Source organism: Python bivittatus, unplaced genomic scaffold (assembly GCF_059951505.1).
Source record: "Python bivittatus isolate LINGU-HERP-01145 unplaced genomic scaffold, Pbiv_v1 ctg000350_np1212, whole genome shotgun sequence".
Classification (NCBI taxonomy): Eukaryota; Metazoa; Chordata; class Lepidosauria; order Squamata; family Pythonidae; genus Python; species Python bivittatus.
This window is the reverse complement of record NW_028277074.1, coordinates 43,648,869-43,663,546: the sequence shown is the minus strand read 5'-3', so window position 1 is coordinate 43,663,546 and position 14,678 is coordinate 43,648,869. Positions and strand designations below refer to the sequence as shown.

The window sequence follows — 14,678 nt, the reverse complement described above, 5'->3', positions numbered from 1 at the left end:
AAAAGTCTACTGTAGCTGTTTTACTACTGTAATTAGCAAAGAACAGCTATAACCAGATGTGATATGTTTGAAACCTATGATTTCAGTATTGGCAATTCCATTATTTTGTAAAATGATGCTAATCGGGTTAATTTCATGTTGATACTGCTTTTGTATACTACCAATCCTCAAAAGGCTTCATCTCATTCATGAATAATATTCCCAAGGGAATAGAATGGGGGCTCTTTTGATTGGCGCATATTGTGTTAGTCCATTATTATAAATTGGAAGTGTATGGTGGCATCATATCATCTGTGGGAATCAGCCCAGCCGATGCCCTCATTTTCTTTTAGATAGAATGCCATTCCAGATCTTAATCATATTTAAAATAATCCAGATTGTAACAGGCTTGCCACATAGGAAATTTCCCAAACGCTCCAGGCTATACATCTGTATTTCTTTTCCAAACATTTTGCAAGAGATTGGATGTGTGAGGATGCATTTACTTAAGGGGGATGGGGGTGGGAAAGTGGCCACAGAACTATGTTTGCTGCAGGCACAACATGTCCGTTAGCTTAGTGGGGAAGGGCAATGAAGTGGGAAATAGAACTGAGCTTGAGTTCTTTCCTAGAAAAATGTGATTGCTCCATCTACTTTTTCAGAGAACAAAAATAAATTCAGATGGAAAAGAGAAGATCTCAGCTCACACTGGAACCAGCTTACAAACACTGGAGTAGACAAACACACCCTAGCCAGGATTCTGAAAATGAATAAGCCTGTGTAATAGTAAAGATATCCACTATGGAGTTATAGCTCAGTAGAAATGCACAGGTGTGAGGTAAGAGATCCCTGACTATCATTTGCTGAAGAAGGAAGCAGAAGGGGACAAATTGTGGAGCACTGCCTGAATGGCAATCAGAATGTTTGGTTTAGAAGCCTCACTCAAGTAATTATGTGACTTGTCACACTTGAGGGTATGTACTATTGGGGTGCCAGTATTATCAGAATATAGATTACTATTTACGTTCTGGAGAAACTCAATTTGCTGCACTTACTACACTGCTTTTCCATTCTGCACATTTCAGCTTAGGACCCTGGTAGTCTTTCTGAAGTTATAGAGAAAGCAGTCAGTGCTCCAGTAGTCAACCCTCCTCACATTAGAAATCTGTAATAAGGAAAGAAGAGAGTTGAAGAAACATGCAGTGTCACATATGGTTTTTCAGTCCCTGAAAGGTTATTTCTCCTTGGTTTACCTATTTACCTACATAAATTAGGCTCAGAAAGTTTACTGAAAAGCCATTCAACAATATTTTTCATTTTCAGTTATAAGACTAAGATCTATTATTTTCAGTTTCTATGTTATTTCTAAAAAAAGCTTCCTCCACCAGATGTATGCCTTCAAGAAGTTTGACCCAGTCATTTTGGACCATTATAGATCAGTATCCAGCTTTTTCTTTTTGGACAAATTTGTTGGGGATTTGTTGAGGAAATAATGGGGCTGCAGCTTCAGAAGATCATGGAGGAAGTGGATTATCTGGGTCTGTTTCAGTGGGGTTTCAGGCCTAGGGATATTGATCACACTGGCAAGACCAGGATAGGGGACATGTGACCTTGCTGGTGTTGCTTGATCTCTTCGCAGTTTTTGTTGCCATCAATTGGGGTATCCTTCTCACTTGCCTCTGAGGTTAGGGTGATGCACTATTTTGCACTGCTGCTTCTCCTTTCAATTACTGGTGGTGGGAGACAAGAGTTCAATTTCCAGGCTGCTCATTGAGTGGCAGTTGTCCATTGACACAGATTTAGATGACATCAGTATGCTGTTGATACTCAATTTACATCTCAACCCAGGTCAGCAGGTGATGCCATCAAAGTATTATTGAGGTGCCTGGAGGCTGTTAGGTTTGGATGAGAAAGAACTAGTTGAACCTTAATCCCAGCCAGACAGGGTGACTAGTCTGTCTGTCCCTCACTGTAACTTGAGAGTCCTCCTAGACTCACAGTTCCTGTTCAAGGAACAGGTAGCAGTTTTGACCTTTGCACAGCTCCATCTGGTGTGCAAGTTATGACCCCTGGCATGGTTACGGGTTGGCTTCCAGGTACTATTCAAGATGCTGGTTGTCACCTTTAAAGTCTTCAGGACTTGGATATCTACAGGACCCCCTTCTGCCTGCTTGATGAGATCAAATAGGGTGGGCTCTCTTGACATTCCCTCATTCAAGTATTGCAGTCTGCAGGGGGTGCAGCAGAAGCATGCCCTCTGTTGCTAGCCTCCTCTTTTGGTATGGCATGTCCTTGGACATTTGAATGGGCTCTTCCCTTGGCATTCCAACAGGCCCTTGGGTTGAATTGTCCCAACAATAATGGAAGTTGTTTTAATCGTGGTTGGGTTGATAGTGATATGTTCCCAGGTTCTTATACATGTAATTTTTTGAATTTATACAGTGTATTTTGTTTTTGTTTGAACCGTAATTACAGAGGAAGAATTATAAGCCATTCAGAGTCAATTTGTGACTAGAGTGATCACAATGTGTCATGTTAAATAAATAAATGACCCCAATACTTTACTTACCCTAACATTTCCAAGTACCCAACAAAAGAATTCTTTTTTTGGTTGGGGCGGGGGGACAACACTGCTTATATATGAATGAAAACTATTTCTATCCTTTTTTTGCTGCCTTGCACCTGAAACTGGTAGATTTGATAAAGAAAAAGAATATCCCCAATGTCAACATGCTTCCTCTCATTTAGTTCAAGAAAATCCACTTTTTTGTAATGTCAATTCTATCTGCACTAACTCAAGCCCCGCATTTTCTTATGATGATGCCTAAAAGTGTCACATATTAGCCTACTTGTCTATCTAAATCCAATTTGGGCAATATTTTAATAACATAATTTCCCAGTGAGGAACTTTTACCCCCGGAGCTGTATTATTCTGTCCCAAGTTCCACATTTCTGCAACAACTTTAGAGCTCATGTCATGGGAGCTGTTGTTGCTTAATTTAATTTGCCAATACTTCATAAAAATCTATCTAGCTAATTTGGTATGTGTATATCTCCCTGTTCCTCCAGCTCAGTCATTCTGATCTTCAGGGAGCATTCGTTCACTTAGAGGCTGAAACTGATTGCATCAAGAGTACCCTCGTGATCTCTCTTCAGCAAGGAGACATATGCGTGGTATTCAGTTTTTCTCATCCGGCCTGACAAATTATGGGACCTTTATTAGCTTTGAGATGTTTATGCTTTAACCTTGTTTTAGTAAGTTAATATATAGTAACACTTCAGTCTTTGAAATGTCTCCTCATATTCATACTATCTTGTTATTCCACTTTTATGTTTTCCCACTACTGGGCTCCTTCCAGAATTCTCATTTTGTAAAAGAAACAAGCGCATCCTATTCCAGACACAGTAACTTATGAGGCACTGTGCCACTTACCCAATCACACATCTGAATTATACCTTCCTCTTCCCTGCTCTTTCTGTGTTCATCCCATAGTTGACATCTTGTGTCTTGGCTTCATTATCAGTAGCAAATGCTAATCAATATAACCCCTAGCTTGTTCTCTCATCTTTTAAAAATCCCTGCTCCTGCTTACTTCATCTGGCAGAAACTACACATTATAGTACCATTGTAATGCCTGCAAGAACATTTGGTAATAATGGAGAAAGACAAGATAATTCAAAAGTCAAGAAATTAATATACACAGTGAATTAGTTCTTGAACTCTCAGAACTTACAACAGCAGTAAATTCTACTGCTAATCCCTACTGCTTATTTCAGCTCAATTAGGGCATGCTTGTATTCAGTGGCTGGGTTTAAATGAAATTAATCTCAATATGAACTGGTTTAAATTCTTAATATTAAGAAGGTAAGTGCTACCATAGTAGCAGACCATAAAAATGCATTTCTCTGTGCATTTTCAGTGACATGCAAAATGGTTCATCTGGTTTAAAATCATTTTCTGTTTTCTTATCTAGTAGAATATTTACAATTTATTACAATTCACAATATCTTTTAGTCTAATAATCTATAACAAAATATGTGTTGCAAATGTAAACAATGTCATATGAAATGCTTCCATGTGCTAGATATTTATCCATTACTATATATTTTTAACCATCTGCCAGCTCAGAAAGATCTTCTTGGCAATGTTGGCTGATTTGGAAACCCTAATTTTTTATTTTTTATTTTTCCTCTGCCTACTTATATTCTGCCATCTGTCACATACTGGTGATCAGCCAGACTCATTTTTTTTAAATTCTCCATCATTTTCATAACTTGAAATTGTACCAAGATAATCCTCAGATTGTGGCTACTGTCTTAGCAAGCATTAGCAAAAATAATGCAATTTTGCTGATACTTCTAAATGTATGTTATATGCAGTTGGTGAAGTTACTATTATTATTTAGACCATAGAGATCCTGACCTTGAAGTATCTTAGCTCTTCCTTTCATATTCATTATCCTCTTGTATCTGTCTGGTGCCAAATGTGAACAGAAAACAAACTGCATTTATCTCATTGGCAATTCAGGAATTAGAATCCACAATTCTTGGGGAAAAGGAAGTTAAACAGACTAAGATTGTACCTTGAATAATCACATCACCTCAGCTTGTCTGTGCTTGGCCCGTTTTCAGACAATTTTCTTACTACACAGCCCACTGCTTTTGTTTAAGCACCTAACTTCTAAAGTGGTGCTGAGACACTACTTACTAGTCATTCCCCAAACGGCTAACCAAACACCTCCAATAGTTTGACAAAATACTTAGAGGCAGAATACCAGTTTCCATTGATTACATACATACATAGTCATCATATGATTTCCCTTTGGGATAAGCAACGTTATGCACAGCACAGAAAAGGAACAATAAATAGTAAGCCAAAGAAATTAAAGGTATGATATTAGAAAAGTTAAAAAAAAAATGCAGCTAAAACCATTTACACCAATACCATTTACTATACTCTCTGAGGCTTTCTGGTCTTGTGAATCCTCCTTGCTTCCACTATGTCCAGACACTGCATCATACATTGGTTTTGTTCTTCAAACTTCTTGTCGCTCTTTTTCTGAGGTTCTCACCAGTTCCATCCATCCCTCCCTCCCTCCCTCCCTCCCTCCCTCCGTGAATAAGAAGCTGTTGGTTTCCATTCTTCGTTATATATTTGTTTTGTGACTCAATCCTCATTCATTCATTCATTCATTCATTCTAAATGACCAAACCACTTCAACATACGTCTTTTATACTAGCCACTCATTTTTATATTCAATCCACATAAATTCAGCACCATTTATTATTGACCCTATCTCTTCCTGTTTTACCATTCATATTTAAGTATCACATTTCCATTCCATTCCCTTTTTATCTCCTGACATACCCAACTCTCACTTCCACATAACAACGTGGACAGAAGCATGCTCTTATACTCAGCATTTTTTGGCCAAGATTCATTCCTTGCACAGATCACCTACTCTTACTACCTTTCTATCAGTATCTCCATATCTGCCTGTCTTTAATAAACATTCTGCAAAGATACACTGAGAGTCATTGTGGTGTGTTGGATTAGGACCAGAGAGACCCAGGTTCAAGCCTAATCTGAGCCTGCAACCTGGGTGACTGAGCCAGTAATTCTCTCTCTCTCTGCCTTGAACTCCTAGAGGAAAAAGCACTATATAAAATCATCTACTTTTTCCCATTTATGTATAACTTGCAGTTGTTCAGTCCACTACCCCTATGAAGCACAATGACCTTGATTTTTCATGCATTAATTTCCAGAGCCATACTCCTTACTGTGTCATTCAATCTAATATTTATTGCAAATTGTTCAGATTCTGAGCATCATCTTCATATAAGTACACATGCATTCACATCTCTAACATTACCACAACCATTATAAAAAAGACTCTTACTTACAATAAGTGATCTTGCCCCCAAAAATACTCAGCTACTGAAGCTGCAAGCAAAAATTATTGTCTAATCTAAGTCCCCTGCAAAGATGACATTCTGTAACTTTTGTAGCCTCCAATAAAATAAAAGGCTGCATTTTAGTGGAAAATAAAACTCTTTATGAAAGAAGGATTAAATGTGATATATATAGCATACTGTTTTGTAATTACCTGTGAATTAAGACAGCTATCTTACATTCAGTAATGATAGAAGAAGCTATTGAAAAAAGAATGAACAAGTGGCTCAAATGGCTGGCTGCTGCAAATTATAGATTTGTTTGTTGGTTTATTGTATTTATACCCAGCCTATCTATCATTTGATAATCAGGACAGCTTGCAACAGTAAAAAGAATTCAAAATGTAAACCAAAGAAGAACATATCAAAAAACATATGAAAGTAAAAAAAATCAATTCAATTCCATCAACAATTAGAATTCATAATGAAAAGGTTGACAGAAAACATGTGCTTTCATCAAACTTATAAATTCCAGCAGAGTGGGAGCCAAAATATATTTAGATGTCACCCAACTCCAAACCTCTGAATGACCTCTCCCACGGATTTCTCGTATAAGTTAAAGAACATAAGAGGCAGAACCTTGAGTGATATTGCAGGTCAGTGATCTAACAGTAGTCTCCTAGCATCGCCTTCTGGCCCTATCGCAACAGGTGCAAAACAGTGTCCCCAGGCTCAGTCCTTCCAGTTAGTTCAGAAGGGTGTAATGGTCAATGGTATCAAACACCACTGAGATCCAGAAAATATTTATATTGTCTGTAATTTCTTGTCAAGTTAACTTTTTCTTCTCAAGAAATCTCCATGCTGTTTTGTTATTCCCTTTTTCTTGCCTTCCGTTCCTAGTGCTGCTACCTCTTTCCTTTAACCAATTTTTTCTGTCCCTATTTTTACTGTTTCTATGGGAAGGAAAAGGCATATATATACTTGTATATTTCTGTGTGAGAGGCTGGTATGTGTGAGAGAATGGTTGGTATATGCAAATAGTAGATATTTTGTAAACATGACACCTTAATTAATAAGCAATTAATTTTGATTTTTTTTTTGTATGTTTTTGCAATTTTGGGGTGTGGTGTATGCATTCTGCTATATGCACACATTTGGGGCAGGGAAGGAGGAACGTCTAGGATTGATTTCAGCTACAGGTAGGAACCCTAGGTTGACATGGGAGGGAAGCAGGGCATTGACATGACTTTATTTTGTGTGTGTGTATGTCTGTGTGTATGTCTGTGTGTATATATATATGTATTACACATATGTACATACATATACACACACACACACACACTTCTGTATGCGCTTCCTTTTGTGGGGATTATCTTAAATTTAGAATCATGTTTCTTTTGAATACATACACCAGTGTATCTCAACCTTGGCAACTTTAAGATATGTGGACTTCATGCTGGCTGGGGAATTCTAGGAGTTGAAGTCCACACATCTTAGGGTTGCCAAGGTTGAGAAACACTGACATGCACAATTAATCAGCAGCAGGCAAGCTTTGGTGCCTGTGGGGCTGTGAGGCATGTTTTTGGGGAGGGTGAGGTATTTGCAAAATGGGTGGAATTCTGTCATACATATTGGTGTGACTGGGATTTTCATTTGTTTCCCTGGGGGTGGGATTAAAGGCCTTTTCAAATCATTTAAATCTATTATTAAATATAATAATAAATAAATAAATAAATTTTTAGGGCTTCCACTATGCAATATATTTTTGTGTGTCTCCTACCTAATTCAGAAGCACAGTGGAGAATAGCTCCAGGGTCCATAAAACAGAACATTGGACTGCAGTTGTCCAGCCCTACTGTAAACCATTTGAAATAGTGTTTCTTCTATTTATTTTTCTATGGTTTTGTGTATGCTTTTCATGTATGATATTTCCTAAAAAATGCATTTCTTATTGAAAACAAACATGATAAGAACAAAGATAAGTAGTCAAGGGAACATAAGATGGTAGGTAAGCTTATTATGTGGAGAGGAAGGAAAAACTGAATAGGTTTACATGTCTGCCTGGACAGTCCAAATTGCTAAACAAATGGCAATGAATCAGAACAGTTAATGTGATGTGCTTTCAGATAGAGTGGCAGGGGAGAGCTATACCAATAGTGGACTGATTGTAAACCTTCCAGTATCATATTGCAGGTCATTCAGTACCTTTATTCTCACTATCCTTTAGGACATGAAAAATAATACATGAACAGAGAATGAAAAGCAATTGTTTAGAATGATTATGTAGGTTTTATAAATATAATTTGTTATCTACCTTATAAATTGATAATCTATTATTGATTATATTCTCAATATTCAATTTTTATAAGGGATTGAGAAAAACCAACATGTTGGCAGCAAAGCTGCCACAAAATTCTTTGTTTTAGAATTTAGAATTTTAAGTTTAATATATAATAATCTTATAATAGTGAATATATTTTTGAAATTTCTCTCTTTTTTTTTCAAGGAAATGACCCATACTTGGCCTCCACCACTTTCTGCTATTCACACACCTGGCAAAGTGGAACAAAACAAGTTTCTGTTCACAAACAAGGTAATCGGCTTTAGCCCAATCATTATTTTTCTCTCTTCTGCCAAGGAGCACATTGCTGCAAAAATTTTGACAGATAATTAAATGAAGTGTAAATGAAAATGTGCTATGTTATCCTTGCTTAACTGCTATATTTTATAGGTGAATGTGAATATAAACAAATGGTTTGTGAGAGCAAGGATGTAAAATATATTATCAGTTTTTTATGGACTTTGCCATGATATGTGTGGTAGTGTTGAAGAGAGTTCTGCTAGGGTCCATTTTTTTCTCTAGTAAAACTCTGTACAGTTTGTGGATAAGAAAGAAATAGCAGAAAGAAAAGATAGATCTCAAAACCCAATAGAAAGGAATATATGTAGCTCAGGGTTGAATGAAACATCTGCAAGCAAACAACCAAGCTCAGAGAGCACCAAGGATTCCACGTTTCTGAAAATTCCTATATAAATAGGAACTTGGTTACTCACAATTTCATTAATGCTGTTTTCCTGGAACTGGTTTGCCATTGCCTTCTTCCAGGTTATATTTTGACTTCTAGCCAGCAGCTCTGGAAATCCCCAGTGTTTCTTCTCCAAGCTTAGCTTCCAAGACCCGCTGGGTCAGTGAGGTATGTTTTCACATTTAGAAAATATAAGCGTATAAAAATAGAAGCATCTCTATCTTTGTTTCTATTTGTACCTTATATTTAGGTAGAGGTACAAATAGAAACAAAGATAGGGGATGCTTCTATTTTCAAAAGCATGTATTATAGGTATTCTTAAAATAGAGGTTTTACATTTTTTTGTGTAAAAAGCACACATCAGAGAGAATTTTCCGCAGAGAGAACATGTAAAGAAATGTATGCCCAAAACTATTTCTGTTAGAAGAAATTGCACGTGACAGCTTTGTATATCAGTAAGAGTTGCAAATGGCAGTGGATGCAGATTTTACAACCTCTTTGAAAGCTCTGCTACAGCAAAAGATTTTTGTATCTGTTTAAGAAAAAGCTTGATGCTGCTTTATTCATGCGCTCAAAGCAAAATAGATTCACAGCTGTTCAGACATCTCTTGCATGCCACTCTTACATCATATGGACCAGCTTATTGGCATTCTGACTACGTACTTTCTGAAAGATTCACCTTTCATTTTGTGTTCCCTAAAGAGAACAACACAGTATTCATTAAATACATAAAAATTAAATGTTGAGTTTAAGCACGTTATTGTTTTTAACTGAGGTGGTTTAAAAAGACCTTTTAATGGTCTTTTATTTCCTTTACAAATTCGTTTTTGTTCATTGAATTATTTTACTTAAGAAAACTTTCAGTTGTTTAGAAAAGCACAGTCAAAATGTTTAACCTCATCAATGTTTTTGAAAATTTGCCGGGTGATGGGCCACGCTAATTATAACTGTTTAGCCTGAAGTGAAGTCTTCATAAAACTATTGTGAAAGAATTATCTCTAGTAAATGTCCCTGGATGCTGAAGAATTTCCTTTAAAAAACTGAGATCTGGCTTACCCTGTTTGAAGCATGTGTACTTCAATACTGAATTAAATACTGTATTGGGATATGGGTATGTGAAGAGTCAGGTCTGTGATTTTGCTTTACATCTGTTTTCACAGAGTGAAGTTTTCATTGGAATGTATGAAGAAAGGTTTGAGCATTTGCAGAATATATTCCTTATCGGTGATGAAATATGACAGTGGGAGGGTCTCATAGCAAAAGATGACACAATTGCTGCTAGCAGCCTACAGGCCCAGACCCAGCAACTGGGAAATCAGATAGTCCCCAACTCCTCTGCCTCCTTACTGTGTCATGAACCCAACAGAAAAATTCTATGGGGAATCCTTTCTTCCTGGGTCAGTACACTTTTGATATGCAAATCTGGGCTTTTCTAGATGAAGGCACTCAGGTGAGATTCCTTATTATTTCACTTACCAGACATGGCAAAATGGGCTGTGCTTTTCCTGAAAGAGGGTGTTTTGCTGGGCAGATATGACAGGGTCAGCTGCCATGATACAGACTGGATCGTACTTTTGGTCTCAAAGTTAGGATTTTTGCCTGTTTGCCAATGGCATAATATTTGCCATGTAGAAGCTAAATGGGACTTGGATGAATTAAGTCCCCTGTGAGCAAGCACATCTCCCTTTCAATGCAAGGTTTATAAAGAGCAGATTTGCCAGAAAGTGGTGCAATATGCATGTGATATATTCCAATGTGGAGGTGCTATATGTGTATCAAGGAGGAAGAGCTGAAGCCACTGGAGGAAAGCAGGCAATTCAGTTGGAGAGAAGATCCTCAGAGAAAGAAGGAATGTGCAACTGAGGGCTAGTAGGAGCAAGCACAATCAAGAAGGAAGTTCTGCAGAGCTACATTGGACTGGGGCTACAATGGAAAGGACTGACTAGGAGAATTATGTCCAAGGTACTGGATTTCCAGGAGGCTCAGGAAAAAGAGTTATTATTCCTCCTTTCCATCTTCCTTTCTAGAGAAGGAAGTGAAGGTACCACTAAGCTGTCTGAATGAATTAACATAACAAAGCAGGGACTACATTTAGCAACTGTGTAAGATAAGGAAGGACCAACTGAAACTGTTAAGGAACTGCAAGAAGCTCTGTATATAAACATATATTAGTTTGTTAAGCTAAGGTCACTGTATATTAGAAAAACAAGTACAAATTATTTAAGTTATTAACCATGTACCAATAAAAATCACTAGCTTGGAGAAGAACACTTTGTCTGTATCAAAATTAGCTCCTGTATCTTTTCTATCCTCCATCAGGAATAATTCAGTGTTTGTGGCTGAAATGAGGATGGTGTTTGAAATAAAAAGTCTGTAAATGGAAGATCTGGGTCCTCTACCACCACAGTATATGCCTACTTGCTCAGGAGCTGATTTGGAACAGCATTTGTTAGACTCATAGTACTTCAGCATTGGCTCATTCAAGAATTCTCTGTTATATGAAACTCTATTCAAACATTCATTGAATTATCTGGAATGTTGTTGGGTCACTGTTGTGATGGATTGACTTAATTTAACCAGGGGTTTCCTTTTTTTCACTTGTCAGCTGTAATGAACCATACCAACAGAGTCATCTCTTACAAAAAGGATCCATTCCATTGCAGTCAGTGGAGAATTCAGAGGCCATAGTACATAAAGAGTAGGCATTTTACATCAGTGACCTTAAATTCTTGGTCTTGAGTTTTGTATCTAAGTCTCATCAACAGATCCATTCAGGTTGTTTCCAAATGACATGATGGTTGTTTGCTACCTAAGACAGTAAGTATTCGACATACTTCAGTGTCTAACCATGGTGGGAGTTCTGGTGTATTAGAGCACATTTTCCTTAAAGAATAGCTATTGTAGATAGTTTGAGCAGTATTCATTTTCAAGAGTGAGTGATGTTCAGTACAAGACTTAATTCAAGGAGATAGAGATATTTACTTCCAGAAAGTACTGTTGATGTCAACAGTTTACACCAGGACACAGTTAGGTATAGTATATCTAGTTGGCTCATTCGTGCATCCCCTTTATTTAATACTTTCCAGCCTTCTCAATGACAAGTTTATACGGAGACTACAGAAGTACAATACAAATGTACCCTTATGACTTTGGGTGGCTCCCATCTGTAACTTATGTCATTAGCTCTTTGCAATCACTAAAATTTATGTATTCTGAGTTCCAGGTATATTTTTTCACACTATGTTCCAGACTCCATTGTCCACTCTTAAAGTTATGGCCTGGAAAATACAGTCTTTGCAAGCCTTCCGTTAGAGACAATTGGCTGCAGTGAGAAAGTCGGCAACTTGCTGATTATACCAGGCAAAGTTCCTTGATTAATAATTACCAGTTCTTTAGCTTTTCTCTCTTTGAAACAAGAATCTGGCTGTTTTGTTACTTAAGATATAGATGACATTAGTTTCTATATTTAATTCTCTATTTGACAGGTTTTCCCATTTCTCTTCACGTTTTGGAAAGCAAATTATTTAAAGGCTTCATTCAGCTGTCTTTTCTGAGTATCATTCTACCCCCTTCTTGGAACCTTATGATGTCCTGACACAATTAATATTTGAATCCTGTAAACTTCTTAATACCCTCATGTTCTGATACTTAAAGTGACATTTTTGGTATTCTTCAATATGCCAGCGAACACTGTGTCTTAAGAACTGACTCGTGTTACTTTACGTGGCATAGTTTTTTATCTAGACATTTCTTTTATCTCATATGTTTCCTTCTTCTTGTTTGAATAAGCATATTTTACTCTGTGCTATCTTTCCATAACTGTCAACTCCACTGGAATATTCCCTTTATTCTCGACATTAAACATCAAATTCCTTCTACAAATCACAGACATATTTTGTATGATACCACTAGCCAAAATATTTGTACCCCGATTGGATTGGAGCCAGTCCCCCAAAAGAATGGTTTCTGCAGGTTTTCTTCACTTCCACTAACTTGTTTTTTGTTATATGGCAACAAAGCTGTATACTATTTGTTGTGACTGTAGCAATTTACGATCTTAGTCAGATGCTGCTTTTGGATGGCAATGCTGCTAGTCTTTATTGCCTTAATATGCCTGTCTGCAGTGGGTAAATTCACTCATATTTTTCTGCCAGTGATTTTAATGTGTTAGGAGGACCTCTGGGATTTCTTGGTGATAATATACTTCTGTGGAATGCTCTTTACCCTAATGTTAGACTGGAATCCATTTTGGTTAGTTGTGGGTTCAGAAAGGCAGTTCTACTCCATCATCCCTGTTAATCAATTATGCAATCATAAATCAGAGTGGAGGGCTTAAAAATGTTACACTGGACTTGATACAGTCTGCTGTATATATTATTACTGAATTGGATACACACACACACACACATGCACGCATGCATGCATGCTCTGAGATTTCTTTACATATAAAATATATGTAATGCACAGAGATCACAAAGAAGGGACGTGTGTGACTAAACTGATGATAACGAAGACTTATAATTATAGATAAGCATCCTGCTTGACCCCTTCATGGATCACTGCCTTGTCGTGGCGAAGGGGCTTGCGTAACTCAGTGAAGCCATGAGCTATACCGTGCAGGGCCACCCAAGACGGACAGGTCATGACAGAGAGTTCTGACAAAATGTGGTCCACTGGAGAAGGAAATGGCAACCCACTCCAGTATCCTTGCCAAGAAAACCCCATGGACAATGTTAAAAGGCTAAAAGATATGATGCCGGAAGATGAGCCCCTCAGGTCGGAAGGTGTCCAATATGCTACTGGGGAAGAGCGGAGGGCAATTCCAAGTAGCTCCAGAAAGAGTGAAGCGGCTGGGCCAAAGCCGAAAGGACGTTCAGCTGTGGATGTATCTGGAAGCGAAAAGAAGGTCCGATGCTGTAAAGAACAATATTGTATAGGTACCTGGAATGTAAGATCTATGAACCAAGGCAAGCTGGATGTGGTCAAACATGAGATGACAAGATTGAACATCGACATCTTGGGAATCAGCGAACTGAAATGGACGGGAATGGGTGAATTTAATTCGGGTGACCATTATATCTACTACTGTGGGCAAGAAACCCTCAGAAGAAATGGAGTTGCACTCATAGTCAATAAGAGAGTGGGAAAGGCAGTAATGGGGTACAACCTCAAAAACGACAGAATGATCTCAGTGCATATCCAAGGCAAACCATTCAGTATCACAGTCATCCAAGTCTATGCCCCAACCACTGATGCTGAAGAAGCTGAAGTTGACCGCTTCTATGAAGACCTACAACACCTTCTCGAACTAGCACCAAAAAAAGATGTCCTTTTCATCATAGGGGATTGGAATGCTAAAGTAGGAAGTCAAGGAGTAATCGGAATAACAGGCAAGTTTGGCCTTGGAGTACAAAATGAAGCAGGGCAAAGGCTAATAGAGTTCTGTCAAGAGAACAAGCTAGTCATAGCAAACACTCTTTTCCAACAACACAAGAGACGACTCTACACATGGACATCACCAGATGGTCAATACCGAAACCAGATTGATTATATACTTTGCAGCCAAAGATGGAGAAGCTCTATACAGACAGCAAAAACAAGACCAGGAGCTGACTGTGGCTCAGATCATGAGCTTCTTACTGCAAAATTTAGGCTTAAATTGAAGAATGTAGGGAAAACCACTAGACCACTCAGGTATGACTTAGATCATATTCCTTGTGAGTACACAGTGAAGGTGATGAATAGATTTAGAGGATTAGATTTGGTAGACAGAGTGCCTGA

General features: G+C 37.8%; 1 protein-coding gene across 3 annotated transcripts in view; it reads left to right on the top strand.

Annotated features, from left to right (window-relative positions):
* Nucleotides 1–14,678, top strand: part of AFF3 (ALF transcription elongation factor 3) — a 277,229-nt gene that overhangs the window by 149,307 nt on the left and 113,244 nt on the right. For all 3 annotated transcript variants that reach the window (XR_015796877.1, XM_088145043.1, XM_088145042.1), the window contains exon 5: nucleotides 8,378–8,464. Coding sequence is in view for 2 of the 3 variants with exons in the window: in XM_088145043.1 (XP_088001169.1) it covers nucleotides 8,378–8,464 (87 nt within the window). In the remaining variant the exon portion in view is untranslated. The remainder of the gene's footprint in view (nucleotides 1–8,377; nucleotides 8,465–14,678) is intronic.